Genomic DNA, 15465 nt, shown 5'->3' with positions numbered 1-15465 from the left:
CATGGGGGGGCCTTGAGATGCCATTTTTCACATTTTCAAGTCCTTCACCCTGAAGGAGGCTCTGTATGAGCAGCCACTGATGCACAGGAAGTTACAGAAATTTAGCAAGACAAGAATCTTAATAGTTTGGGATTGTCCACCCAATTATCACAGCCTAGATGGGTTGGGGGGACGGTCGCATTTCCTAAGCCTCTTCAAGCATTTGTACAAATGGCCACTGAAATGTGAGCGCAATTGAATTTCGTACGAACCAGAATCTTACCGGTTCATTAGCGGCCAAATTTATTACACACTTGATGAGATGATTGGCAAGTGATTTGCATCTAAGATCTTTAATAATCTGTGATGTCGGCATGGCATATTATTAACTCTCAAGGAGGAAATTTTCTTTGATATCTGAAGCCTCCTTGAGATTCCAACAATCTTTTCATCTTTTATAAACCATTTATTATTTTACAGGAATTAAAATGACAAAATAGTAAATGATTTAGGTGTGCCTCCTTCAAAAGTCAATTTCATGGATCAATTGAAAGATAAGTGTCTAATAGAAAGCACTTCAACACCAGACATTGAGTATCAAGTATGTTTAAAATTGTTTTCAAATCACGCTACACAAGTGATCAAAAGAGAACGCATAATTGTTATTATGGAAGACAAAACACGAGACTATAAGCTCAGAAGTAGGTGATCCCCAAACCAAATTTTTTTAAACATTAATTCCTGGCTTTTGTTGCAAACAAGGCCTTATAAAAGCAGCCACTGACTTCTAATGATATAGGACAGGGGTTCTCAAACCAGAGGTCACGACCCCAAATTGGTTCGGAGTGATAAGTAGGTAGGGCCGCAAATAGGTCGTGGGGTCGCTGAGGTATGGTAGAGGATTGATGTATAAAACATCTAAAATTTGACAAACCATGTTAAATTTAGTAGTTTTGTACCATGGCTTACTGTAAAACAGGCCTATAAGCATTGCTCTATGCTTATGCTATAGAAAATGTAGGTGCTTATTGTTACATCACTGCTTGGTTTTAGCTTATTTTACTCAATACCACCACATAACCAAACTCAAAAGTCCAGTGAAAGAAGCTCTAAAGTTTCATGAAAAATATATATATTGACCTGGGGTCGCACTGGACACTTGAAAGTTGTCTTTGGGGTCGTCCTGAAAAAAGCTTGAGAACCCCTGATACAGAATAAACTTTTTTATCATTCAGAAAGACGAGAAACTCTCCGGTTCTGCGTTGACTACTCAATTTATTACAGTCTGGATAAGATGGGAGGCATGGGATTTGAATCACAGATGTGTACTCTGCTACGGTCGCCAACACAGTTAATATTGTAATCAGTAGGCCACCCCCTCTCCCCCCGACTCAAAAAATAATAATGAATTAATGGGGCTCCCGAAGTATGCTAACCAAGATGGCGGACATCGGAATGTAATATGTGTATAGGTTAGGGTTAGGCAATAATTTTAGGTATAAATACTACGGGAGGCTCTTGGCTAGTCTTCGAACTGATAATAGGACGAAAATAAGGAAAATTGGAAAAAAATTATCGCCTAACCCGTACCTGTTACCCATGTTACGTTCCGATGTCCGCCATCTTGGTTCACATACTTCGGGAGCACCGAATTAATGTTAATGACTTTTTTTTCGACATTAAATTTTAAAATATGATATAGATCAAGGTTACTGAAACTGGGCCCTCAAACCTCTTCACAGAGCAGTTTTCTGGGCCATGATTTGAAGGCTCTAAACTAGGTACAATTTTGAAATAAATTGACTATGGTAAGTTAATGCTGTGGCCTGTGATGCATTTGTTTTTTTGCTCCCGTTGATTTGTATATTCAATTCATTCAGAATATTCTAGGACAGGGGTCACCCGCGGGCACTAAGTAGGCGTGTGCAGGGTGTTTGTTAAATTTCCTAGGCTGCTATAGAAGTGGTCATTTGAAAAACACTGAATTTGAAAATACAGGAAGTCCTCGACTTACGACAGTGTTCCGTTCTCGAGACGCGGTGTAACCCGAATTTCAGTGTAAGTCGCAACATTATACTGTACAGTACATAACTTACTCTATATATATCGTACTGTATTGTAAAGTATGGTACTGCAATAAAATGCACAAATAATGCAAAAAAGTACTTTATTAAAAAAACAGAAAACAATTCCATGACCATATCACATGAATAAAAGCAAATACTGTACAGTACAGTATTATCTTTTATATTCTTTATGAAGTGCGTTTGTAACCTCGAAACAGCGTAAGTCGCGACCGTCGTAACCCGAGGACTCCCTGTGTACCTAAGTCTTATTGATATTAACCTACTTCCTATGATGTTGTAATTATTAATTATAATTTTGTGAAGAATCTTAAACATTATCTGTGTCTCCTCATGGCTAAATACCAATAATAGTAATCGAGCAAATTGGCTTTCAGAAGTATACATCGAGCTGGTTGCCCGTAACTAAATCGGTACTCAGGAAGTAGCATGTGGCTTTAAAAAGGTTGGTGACCCATGTTCTAGGACAGGGGTGGGCAACGCGAGCCCACGCGAGTTCGGCACGCGAGCGAGGCCTCAGAAACGAGATCATTCTCTTTCAGATAAAAAGTTTCGAGACTCTGAGTTATGTGATGAAACTCGGTGTTCGTTTATTCATTATCGTTTCTTAACAATCCGTTATTCCTTCGAACTCGTTTTGTCTTTTCATGACATATGGCTAGAAAGAAAAATATTATGACGTAACGACTGAGTGAGCTCTCGACGAATTTTGTCGAGAAAACACTCCTTTCATTTGGCTACATTGTTACGTATCCTACATCGTCTGTGCCACACTTTTTCTTCATTTCTGATTGATTTATGAAGTTGTACAGCTTATGTTGGTTAGAGTTACTTGCTAACTTATTGTTATAAATTGATTTTGAATAAAATATAAGCGATTAGGGAAGGGAATACAAGAGAGAAGTGCAGAAAACGAACTATTGCGTGATTGGGATGCCATTCCCGAGAAATTTTCATATCTTAAAAACTTTGCAACTGCATTACTCTCCATGTTTTCATCTACATTATGCTTGTGAATCTCAGTTATGATTATGACCTTTATCAAGTCTCGTAACAGGAGTAGCCTGAAAGATGAAACCAGTAGTTCGTGTATTTCTTTGAAACTTAAAAAATATAAACCCAATGTAAAATCCCAATCAGCAGTGATGCAGCAGCAGAAGTCTCACTGATATAGAATAAGAAGTAATCAAATCTATTTGTCGGACTGATATTTTCCCGAATAGTGAATCTTTTCTGCTTTGAAAATAGCAAAGCATTTCGGTCGGCACGCTGAAGAATTTTGTGGTCAAATTTAGCCGATTTTGGCACGCGAGACTAAAAAGGTTGCGAACCCCTGTTCTAGGATATTATAAAAAAGAATACGCCAGATTAATTATTGAATTGATACACAAGGAGAGAATTAAACAGCATTACTGCCTTCTTGTGTTATTAAGTCCTACCGAGTGCTATTGATAACTTAAGCTAAGATGCCTCTCATAAAGAGGAATTATCCTATTTAAAAGGTTTTAAGGAAATTGAATTGTACCAAGCTTTTGAATGGTGAACACAAATTAATTTCTTCAACCTATATTTTTCCTTGTGTAAACAATGCTTATTTATATTTTCTGCTCCGAACAAGAATCTGTACAAAAAGTCACAGATATATCACGGACTCACAGTGTGTAAGAAGTTAAGATTGACACCATGTGGTGCCCTAGGCGAAACTGATTGCATGAAGCTGGGTAGAGATAAGGGCGAAAAGCGATATTTAATTAAGACTGGAAGAAAATAAAGTTGACTTGAAATATTCTGATCATAATTATCTTAATAAATTCAAGAATATACAGGGCGCCACACAAAAACAATAATTTTCTTAATTACTACTACTAAAATTAAGACAATTTATTTAAACTATTAGTAGACAATAACAGTAATCTAGGACGTTATGCACAAAAAGTTATGTTTTCTCTGGATTGTGTTCTAGATGAGCACCTGGGTCCTGTTTTGAACATCCGTGGGGAACACTGTGGAAGTGAACACTGAAGTGTTTGAATCAACAAATGTCAATGTTGACAATTTGTCTATCATCTCTTTATAATATATACTATGACTCATAATGTCATCGATTATTATCAAACAATGTAAATATGACGAGATGTCAAGGAGATATCTCTGAACGCAAAAAAGATATGAATGTTTATTGTAACCAAGGATAGCTAAGGCAGTGGTTCCCAATATTTTTCATTAAATTCCTCCCTTTTTGAACGCTTTATATCTTCCTCACTACGAATAAAAAGCACTTTTGTTTATTCAATCTTAAATAGATCCTTAGGTAGCATTACTGCAAGTCACACTATGGCTTTTGTACAGTATACGTCAGTGGTTCTCAATTGCTGGACAAAGACAAATTTTTTGTAAGGCATGAAGCTGATTAAAAATAAAGATATTTGTCAGATTTGATCTCGTCCGCTTTATTTTGGATATTTACATTTCTTTATTATGTGAACGTATTTTCAGCGTGTTTTTTGAATAAAATATACTTTCGCCTCACTATCTGTTATTTGTAGCTTATTGTTAGCTATTTATTTATGAGGTTGGGCGCGAGGACTTGACAAATTCTTGAAAAGTTTGAGAACGACTGGTTTAAGTAGTAATGCGTGCTTCGATAAGATTCGAATCATTATTCTGTCGTGCATGAATATTGTACCGACAAAAATTAATGCTTGAAAACATCATTCAAAATGAAGCAGTGGTTCCCAAACCACGGCCCTTAACGATTCAATATAGCCCGTCGAAATAGAGCAAAATAGTTTAACCATTTGTTTTTCCACTTTGCGGTCTAGATATTGCCAATTGTTATGTCATTATCACATTTAAGCACATGTATATTCGTAACAGTTGAATTATACTGGTATCTTGATAATTATAGGTACCGTACCAGCCCTTTGCAGGCGCTCCCTTCCTCTGGCCCGCGAATATCCTCCCGCTTCTAATTTTGGACCCCGGTCAATCAGTTCTAAGAACCACTGATATAAACCAGGGGTGTGCAAATTGCGGCCCGTGGGGCCAAATGCAGCACGCGAGAGAAAATCGAGCGACCCGCAGAGAGGTGCAATTTTGAATGGCGTGCGACCAGCGAAACAAGTTTTCAATTTAGTGTAATCTGGCCCGCCTGGAAAAAGGTTGCACACCCCTGGAATAAACAGACAATATTCCTGTAATTGATCAAATTGTCTTACCTTCAATCTTGAGGCCAGATGTCTCAATCTGACGATTTCAGCTTCAGAAGATCGCTGTACATCATTCGATTCACTTTGTATTTCAAACGATTGACGCCAAGATCTCAGTAGATCGTATGAGATGTTTACAAGAGTCACAAGATCTATAGCGCCACCTTGTTGTTGATCTGGCGACAGTTCCAAGTCATCTTCAAAATCGCTGACGATGGACGGATAGCCGAATACTGACAGTTCCTGGAAGACAAATAAAAAATTGATAAGTTTGAAGAGATCAATACAAAAGAGCAAATGTTAGATTAAGAAAAAGAAGTGCGCCAAGAGTGTGTGTACCAATGTGGCGGACTGGCGGTAACTAATTTTGTTCACCTACTTTACATCATGTGGTGTAAAGGGACTGAAACCTATGGTATATTTATTTACTTGGCTATCACAAAGGGTCTATTTAATCAGGTATCTAATCATGGTTGGAAGCAGTATTCACCAAAGTATACTTCAATAAATTTTACAACAGTTTGAAGAATAACAAAAATTCATTTTCTTCATTTTTTCAAAACAGAATTTCCAGTTTGGCGCTCCTGAATGAGGCATGTGAACACTCATGAAATTTCACAAAACAAACGACTTAATTCTCGTGAATTATGAATTGCTCTATTTCATAAAAACTAAATTTAACCTTAAACTAAATATTCTGACGTATCATATCCAAAACGGAAATATAAAGTGTTCTAAACAAACTCCAGACATAGCAATTAGGAATGAATATTTTATGACCAACTGTCTGGCAAGCACATCTGTTATTCAGCTGTTTGTTGTTGTTGTAGAAAAGTTTTATTACTTTTACGACCAAGGAAATAATAAGTGAGAGGAAACCCTATAAACAGCGGTTTCCAAAAAGTGTCAGTCATGAAGCGCACATTAACGATCACAAAATTGAGTTTTATTTAAAAGCAGCAATTTTTCTTGTGTAAAGTTGTAAAGTTTTTTTTCCTGATAATGTGCCTTCACATACGGGTACACAAAACAGTTTGATAACCACTGCCTTGGAGGATAACCCATTCAAACTGTTTCCAATATTCTATGAACAAAAATATTACTGCTATAATAAAATAGAGAGCATCAATTTACTAGGTGCCTTTACATGAACGCAATAATCAAATGACACAGGAGTCGCTTTGAGAAAATCAAACTTTAACAAAAACAAAACTTTGTTGTATGCAAGCCTACAGGCCATTGGAATTGCTTAGTCGACTTACCGCTTTTCGTGTTATCGTAAAATCAAACATTTCTTCATCTAATTTAACAAGATTTGTATTTTCTGTTGTGAATGCAATGCGTGTTGGTGAGCGGGCACATGATACTCATCATGTTTTAAACTTTTAAAGGTTTTGCTCGTTCTCCAGATTTCTCCATTTTTATTATTATTTTTTTGTATTATCATATTGTGGAGTTTTCGAAATAAACTATCTATCTATCTATTAAGGCTCAAATTAATACAGGCTTAGAACTCAGTCCAAATGGGTTTTCCTTGAAGGGCTTTACTGTTGTGATTTCTAAGTTATGTTTGTCTGTTATTTTTCAAAACATTGTGACATTCTTCAGCAGTCATATGCACCCAATTCAAACATCCTATGTTATTACAAACTTCCATACATACTTGTGTATGTTATGACAGGTTTTCTAGTCTTTTGTAGCTATATATAAGGTTTATTTATATAAGACACACAAATCACGCTACAGCTGGAAGTTTTGTTAAGGATTTGTTTTCAAATATACATTATTCTATGGAATATAAATGTGTATTGAAATAATACTGTCATATCAGATAACTGACATGTAGTTCTTGCTCTGAAAAGGCTCGAAACAAGCAATTATTAACCCTTTCAAGTGCAAAATTCTATTGCCTCCTATTGGACACATAAACCACTCTAAGTTCGTTTTTTTAGGGAATTACTATGAAATATATATAGGCTATGTTATTGACATAACATTATCCATTTAGCTGTGCATCATTAAAATATTTCTCTAAAAAAATTTCTCATGTGGTGTAAAAATTACATCATCTCCAGGATGTTTTAAATATTAAATTTATCTTAAGAGCCACGAACGCAAACGAAATTTTGAATTAATTTCATACTGTTTCATTTTCAATCAACAAAATTCATTCAATCATATTTTACAATGTGATATATAAATAATATGTCAATTTTGTATTTGTTGAAAGGTTCAATAAACCCAAAGATTGAATTTCCATGGTTCTTATATAGTTTATATAAAGAGCACTATAAACTCAGTACGTCTGTTAATTGTTTTCCATTGACTGGTCATTTCTAGAGATGTAGGCCAGGGCTACTTAACTGGCGGACCGCAGTCCGAATCCGGACCTTTCGAGAATTTTTTTTTGGATCATTAGTCCCACTTTTTGAATTTCCTATTATAAAATGACTTTCATAGTTTTGAATATATACGAAAAGAACTATAACACCATAATAAACACTTTTAATTTGCTACTAATCATTAGTCGGTCGAGGAAGTGCTTGTTAAGGATGCCGAAATATCATTTCTGGAAAGACAGGACCCAAATAATTTTGAAGTTTTGTTTGCGGACCTTCGATAAAAATAGTTGAGTAGCCCTGATGTAGGCTATACCAATTTATTCAGGACAAAATTTGAAAATATTTCAATTTGAAGAAACTTTTTATTGCTTTTTAGTTAATTTATCTATCTATGATGCCAGAGTAGTTCCATTCTAACATCAGCATATAAATCTCTGGAGAAGTGAAAAACCTTTTTTTTAGCAAACCAAATTTTAAAAGCAAATTAAATTTTTTTATTACCCAACTTGTTACCCAAAAATATGCTCAAATACTGTAGTGCTGTTACAGCTACAAAATTAATTATTAATGCAAAACAATCATTTTTGCATAACATTTACCAACATCTAAATCGGTAAAACCAAGTTTTTGAAAATCTTTATCATAGGATCGTTTTTTTTGACGAATTAGCAGCTATTTTGTAATTTAAAATAAAGCAAGCCCAGGTTAATAACTTGTTATATGTTTTCGTTAAACAAAAACCTAGAAAGAATATCAGACGACCCAACTTCGCATCGCAACCAGGGTTTTAGCCTGGATTTTTCAACGAGGGGTTCGTAAATTTCTAATTGAAAAGTTAGACCGAAACAGCTAACGGGTCCCTAAGACAGTGGTCACTGTAGTGTGGGTGGCGACCCCAAGTTTGGTCGCCTTGAATATTTCGGGGTCGTCGAGTGTCCAGCGTTGTATTCTTGTTTTATTTTTCATTATTCTATTGCGTGCATTCTACACTGAGCTGACTAGCACTACATAGCAAGTTTGGGTATTCTGAATTACAGTGATATCTTTTATAATAAGGCTATTGTTTGACGGCAATAATTAAATTCTAACACGAAATCTAGAGCGTGTGAAAAAAATTTTGGGAATGAGATTTTATTGTGATTAGTTTTTAGTGATTTTTTTTCCCTTGTCAAACCTTGGGGTCGCGAGCTTATCATACGTCAAAATTTATGAAATGGGGTCGCGTTTCAAAAAGTTTGACAACCACTGCCTTAAGAGGCTGAAAAACATGGGTTTTCAAAAGCCTTGAGGGTTTCAAAAGCATTTCAAGCATGAAGATTGTTATGTATGATACAAAAAAATGTTTTTTTACATTTAAAAAGAGAGGGTTCCGACCCACACACACCCTCTCCTGTGTGCGACCCTGGTCGCACCCACCCCATGTTGGAAAAAAACAGTGTGAGCCTTTTTCCAAGAGAATGTAAAAATTGTTTCACGAAATAGTATGTATCAAATATAAAATTTACCTGATCAAGAAAAGCAACTCTTTGAACTAAATTTTCTTTTCCACAAAAGGTTGAAATTCTATCCATTATTTTTCGGCATTCCGGTGATCTGTAAGATATTGAAAATTCAGAATCATATCGCCACAGCAGAAACAAATTAGCGTATGTCACATTTCAAGGTTTTATCCAAAATTTATAACCCACGAATAGGAAACGTGAGCTGGGATGAACCAGGGTCCAAAAATTTTGCTGGCTGGACTGGTGGGCCATGTAAGTGTGAAATTACCTTTTATTAACAATATTTACAGTGTTACAAAAGCAGAAGTAGAAAACGATGAGCCTCGTGCCTAAACTAAATTTAATCGCAATTTAAACAAAATACCCTTGAGCTATGATTTAGCTAAAACATCAAAATTTGGTTTTGCTTGGTTGTGGTAGTAACAGGCTGGCTAGATTGAATTGCCCAACAGCCAGACTGGATTCCATGGCAGGTGCACGCCCGAGGGCGCTAGCGCTCCGCAAAAATGCAAGCGAGCGAATCCAACTTTGCACGCCGAAAATTTGCCATTGCTCACCAATGAAAATTGGTATAAATGGTTTTTAAATCAATAATCCAGTAATATAAAGATGTCAACAAATTGCAGCTCCACAATTGTCGACTACATACTAGCTTGCAAGATTTGGCCTTATCGAAAAATGAGAAGCAAAAAGACCAGAGAATAGCTAAGGGCGCCAGACTCCTTGCCGACGCTGGTCAGTTACGGCTCTGATTCAGCGTATTGTTTATCAAATAATTTTACACAAAAAAACTCGAAAATTAATGTCAAAGTATAGAAATAATATTTGGGGGTCAAAGGTCCATTTTTGCTTTGATTCGACATATTTTTTATCCAATAATTTTAAGCGGATGCACTAAACAGTACAAGTATCCAAAGTCACACAAACACTCTTGAAATTAATGACAAGTTATTGGAAATAAGGTTTTTGGGGGTCAAAGGTCAAACGTCCATTTTTGCTCTGATTAACGTAAATTTCCGATAATTTTACGCGAATGTATTGAACAGGTTCTAAAGTCAAAGTCAGTTGCGCGCGGGCGCAGTTGTTTTGCACGTCGTGAGCTATAATTGCACGCCGGGAATTCTGATTTGCAGGCGGGAATTTCTGATTGCACGCCTGATTTCTCGTTCAAAAAGGCCATGAAATCCAGACTGGCCCAACAGGACTGATTGACAAGGCTTTTGCTGTTGGAAAAAAATCACTTTTGTCCACAATTAATATCGAAACAGGTACAAGCTTGGGAACACAGAACAAAAGACGGGCCCAAGTCCACAATGACTGACGATAAAATAAATCACATTTCTGAAAAATGCAACATGAGCTATTTTGGTTGTACTGCGAAGATAGAGCTATATTTTATATTTTATGATTACCCTAACTCATTATTCTGTTATTGCTAAATTCATGTTGTTGATTAGGTGATTAGTTTGGGGAAAAAATAGACGCACTCTCCTTCTTGTATAGTAATTTATTATGTGATCATGTATAACATATAAGGGTCATTCCAAGCAAAAGTTGAATTCTATCAAATTTTTAAAAAGTGTAGTAAAAGTAAATTTTTTTTATTTTTGATATCAAAAGTCATTGGAATTTTATTGGACTGCATTCATTCCATCGAACAATTTAAAATTTCACCCAGGTTTTTGATGGTTTAAAAAAAAATGGCCTGAAATGTAGAAATTTTGGTATAATTGACATATTTTGTGATGATTCCTGGCACAAAGTGTTTGATTGTTTGGTACAGTTATTTCATATGGAATTGATCCACTGGATTTAAGTTAATAACGTTTAAATGTTTGCAGTGCTGTAGGACATTTCTTCACCCATTTAACGATTTATTACCAGAATTTTAAGAGATGATAGAGGCCGCTATTCCGAAGTGGAAAAATGTCCTGTAGTGTCACGTCCTGTAGTGTCACATACAATATGCACATTATTGGCATGGATTTTCAGTGTTACATTAAGTAACTTGAGCAACACATAGAAGGGTAGTTCAGCTACTGCACCAGAAAATATTATGGGCTCCTACTGTACCATCGCAAAAATTTACAGCACAACACAACGTACTGTTAGTGCATGGTGGATTTGCCGTCCTGTAGTGTCACGCTATATTTTACTATATTTTTTTTATCTACTAAGTAAGGTTGGGTGTAACTTTTGTGCAATTTTTTACATATTCAATAAAGCAACTGATTGGACAATGAAACAAAACATGTAGCTGAAAATGTGAAAATATATTGAATTTAACAACATGCAAAATTTCTGGAATTGTCCTGTAGCGTCACTTGGAATAGCCCATAAGTGTTATTATAACAAACTAAAGAATCAGTAATATCAGCAAATACAAAGTAAAAATTCCTCCTCATTGTGGCCACAAACTACCTGATATTTGAAGGTTTAAAAGGTGAAAACTCATTGCAGCTTCCTGGCATAGAATTCCTAAAATGTGAATTTTGGTCTGATGAAGATCTATGAGACATATAAATCCCTTGTCCAGGTGAAAAAGATTGTCTTGTCAAATATCGCTGAGCAAAATCGCCAGGGGGACCAGAGCTTTCATCCATATTTTAAAAGTAATTCTCGAGATAAAATTTCGTTGCTATTTTGGAGTTCAGTTGTAAAATATACCTGTTTAAACGGAAATCCAGAAATTAAATTATTCTTTTCACATCTATTTTATAAAAAATATATCTGTTATAGTCTACTGTTATTTTTCAGTTTTTGCTGATACTGTCCTAACTACTGGTATGGCTGAATAGTAAAATACCAGTATACTTACCGTACGTACATCTGTACATACCGGTACTTATCGCGACTCCACGGGCAGACGGACGGGGGTGAACGATCTGAAAACGGTTTAATCACCTATTCCCATATTCGAAATGGACTGACAGCCGAATGAGAGGCCATGGTCCTCCAAATTATTAAACCATAGTAAAATATCTATCTGTATCTAACATATTATCACTTTCTTCACCCGAGACAGCCAGGCATAAATATAAAAACCAGATCCTGTCCGACAATCAAAGCAAACGGCAACGAAACAACAGAACAAAAACACCCGCCGTCCTTGAGAACAATTTGAACTGATACGGCTGAATGCCCGTGCTGGCGATACGAAAACAAGAGAGCGGTGCTCATATTTATGGGCACGAAATCCAAAACGAATAACTAGTAAATCTTACGTTTAATAATACTGATACCGACAAAAAAATTTACCAAATGAGGATTAATATCCTGAGCATATAGAACAACCGGTAAACCAATGTATATTTTTTCACTAAACTCTGGTATTTCTACATAAAATTATTTCATAGGTGATTCAAGAATATTGCTACACATAGAGAGAGATAGAGATAATATTTTGTCAGCAAGAATACAAGCACTAAAGCAATATATACAGGATATACAAAGTTATTCAGTATCGACCAAAGTGACTATAAACCAAGTGTAGATGCTTATCGACGCCATTTTGTGTCCAGCGAATCGGGGGAACGCGGCAGCGTCGGTTTATTTTAGCTTCGTCAGAAGGTCTCGCTCGTCGATTTGTTTGAAGATTTTTTACTGTTTTGCATTTTATTCGGGTAATTTCATTTCTCTTTTGCTATTTGCCTCGCGGAATCATACTGGTATCGTGCGGTTTCGTGAAAGTTGCGATAGTTATCTTATCATCCCGTGTGAGTTATGCAACTTTGAAACCTCATATCTCACGAACCTTATATTATATGCAGATATGTTTTATATTGTTTGAAAGGCAATCTAGGAGACTAAATATAATTATGAGATGAAGATAAAATGTTGCGATTAACATACAAAAATCTGCAAAATTGAAAAAAGCGTGGAATTTTTTTTAGAGGCTTTTGAATTAAATAACAAAAACTTCGATTTGTTCTTGTTTTAACCTAATATGACATCGACACATTTGCAGAGGTTAAAGATAGCTTTCGACATTAGATAGAATTTATCGTGCACCAGTAAAATTGTATAAGTTATTTCATTCAATGTTCTCCAATTCTTTGACATGTCCACTGCGCAAACTTGAGTTAAACAACAACGTTCCCTAATTACTTCGTTACGCAATTACGTAGCAACGTTCTGTATGAAAAAAACATAACGCTTTTCTTCGCAAGTGTGAAACGTCATTAACCTAATGCATACGTTTAAATCAGGTAAACTTTGAACTGGTATTATGATACTTGTTCACACCATGCCAAAAGTTTAAAGTCTGTGTTTTACATTTATCATTCCAGAAGCTGATGGAATGAATTTTCTCGGGAAAATTTTTCTTAATTTTATGAACTGTTGCAACAGTCGCTCCAAAAATTATAGAATGTAAACGATCTCATAGCTAGCACATTTGTGCGGCCTAATGAATTTCATCGAAGCATGTACATTATAAGGTACAAAATTTAAAAACCAGCCACCGCGACTGGTGTTGCAGCTCTTAGCAACTTATTATTGACAGGATGTTTCGATTCTTTTGCGTCGGAAAATGTAAAATATTTACTAGGTGATTTAGCAACGCCAACATGTCTTCTACGTTTTTGTTGATAAAACTTAATTATAATTTTATCGATATCCAACAGTGAAAAATTAGTCTTGATGTTTCCGGGGGAACCCTATAAAGACACGGGTTCAAATTGTTTGTTTGTTTCTATGTGTCAATATCCCGATGAATGCCCACAATCATTTCTAACTCTTTTTAGGTCTTACACACACGATAAATATTTGAAAATTGATAGTTTTACCCAATATTTATGCCACCCATACAAAAAAGCAATATAGTTTATTCTTCGCGCAAAAATACGATTGCTTTTTTGTATGGGTGGCATAAATATTAATATTACTGCCTTTCCTAATATATGTTCGCCTGTTACTTTTCTGACAGATAAAGTTGCTTGGAGTATAATAATTTTCCACAATATCGCTTTTAAAATTTTGAAACGTTTTCTCATTTAAAGCTAAATATTCACGCAAAACAGGAGACAAATAAAATTATTGAAAAACGGCATGCTAGTTATTAGTAGACCTGCGGCAAGAGTCAAATAGATAATATATTATTTTATACACTCCAGATTATTAGATGTTCTTGTAAACTTGATATACGCCTTTATCCTTCATTCCATGCATGTAGTATATTTTTTTAATATTATTTTGGCAATGTACATCTTGTTGAAAATTTGCGATACGCATATTTTAATATATCATGACATGTACCGCAAAATATAGTGCAAGTTTCTGTAGTATAATTTGTATTGTAGGTCTGTCAGTTTGTTAAAATAGCTTATGTGCAAGTAGCGATACTTACATCAAGAATTTTATAATAAAATATGCTTCCGAAAACAAAACAATATAACTAATCCCATACCCGACTTGGAATGGTAACCGGACGAGAGGACGTGGTTCGCAATATGGATAAGCCGTCTTATCGGATTTCCTCTCCCCCGGGATAAATATGTAAATCCTCCTCCTAAAATGTGTATCTTTTTGTTTATTATTTTGGTCTTAATTGTTGATTTATCGAGTGAAGTCTGATGACTTCAACCTTAACTTCGTATATGCTGACCATACCGCCGAGCCGAGTTATCCGAGAAACATCTGCGGATAATCAATTTTTCAGAAGAATGTTGATTCGTTTTGCCGCTGCGAAAGTTTGGTCCGAATTATTGAGCATCGTTTTTTTTTTATTCAGCTGTTTAACGATCGCAGGTTTAAATCACCTAGTTAGGATCATGCAGAGATAGAACTCTGGACACAAAACGGCTGGTGTGACGTCACACGAGCGCTTATAACGTTACCAATGCATGTCCTCACTTGGTTTATAGTCACTTTGGTATAGACCGGGGAGCGATACGACCATACGGTCATCAGAATCAGCTCCCCTCATGTTTGCTATAATGATTCACGGTTAATTAAGGTAATTGAACAATTTATAAAAAAAAAACGCTACTCCTTGGAGGGGGGGTTGATTAAGTTACGGAATATTTTTGGATTTGGCTAAAACGTTTGTAGTCGGGGTTTGAGTTTCAGCAGTTTCATCATTATACACTAACACAAATATATTTCTGTGACGTTTCGTCTGACCAAGGCCAGACCTCCACAAACATACATTATTCAACTGAACTCTTGAATCACTCAGGATAGTTATCTTCACTCTTGCTACAACACCCTTGTGAAATTGGTGTACTCTTGGTGACCCATAAAATTCGTTGCGCGCTACCTGCTTTAAACAATACCAAATTGCCTGTACTCTTACAATGGGTGAATTCAGTTTGGTTATTGCGTAATGCAGTCATATTTTATGTTCTAT

General features: G+C 35.7%; 1 protein-coding gene across 5 annotated transcripts in view; it reads right to left on the bottom strand.

The window, feature by feature from the left end:
• Window positions 1-11797, bottom strand: part of LOC120334744 (afadin- and alpha-actinin-binding protein A-like) — a 165345-nt gene extending 153548 nt beyond the window's left edge. For all 5 annotated transcript variants that reach the window (XR_013476229.1, XR_013476223.1, XM_039402239.2 and 2 more), the window contains exons 1-3: window positions 11538-11797; window positions 9120-9207; window positions 5282-5515 (exon numbers count right to left, since the gene is read on the bottom strand). Coding sequence is in view for 3 of the 5 variants with exons in the window: in XM_039402239.2 (XP_039258173.2) it covers window positions 5282-5515; window positions 9120-9207; window positions 11538-11719 (504 nt within the window). In the remaining 2 variants the exon portion in view is untranslated. The remainder of the gene's footprint in view (window positions 1-5281; window positions 5516-9119; window positions 9208-11537) is intronic.
• Between the last annotated feature and the right edge of the window lie 3668 nt (window positions 11798-15465).

The sequence above is a fragment of the Styela clava genome, chromosome 1, assembly GCF_964204865.1.
Source record: "Styela clava chromosome 1, kaStyClav1.hap1.2, whole genome shotgun sequence".
NCBI classification, from domain to species: domain Eukaryota; kingdom Metazoa; phylum Chordata; class Ascidiacea; order Stolidobranchia; family Styelidae; genus Styela; species Styela clava.
This window is presented reverse-complemented; position numbering and strand designations above follow the sequence as displayed.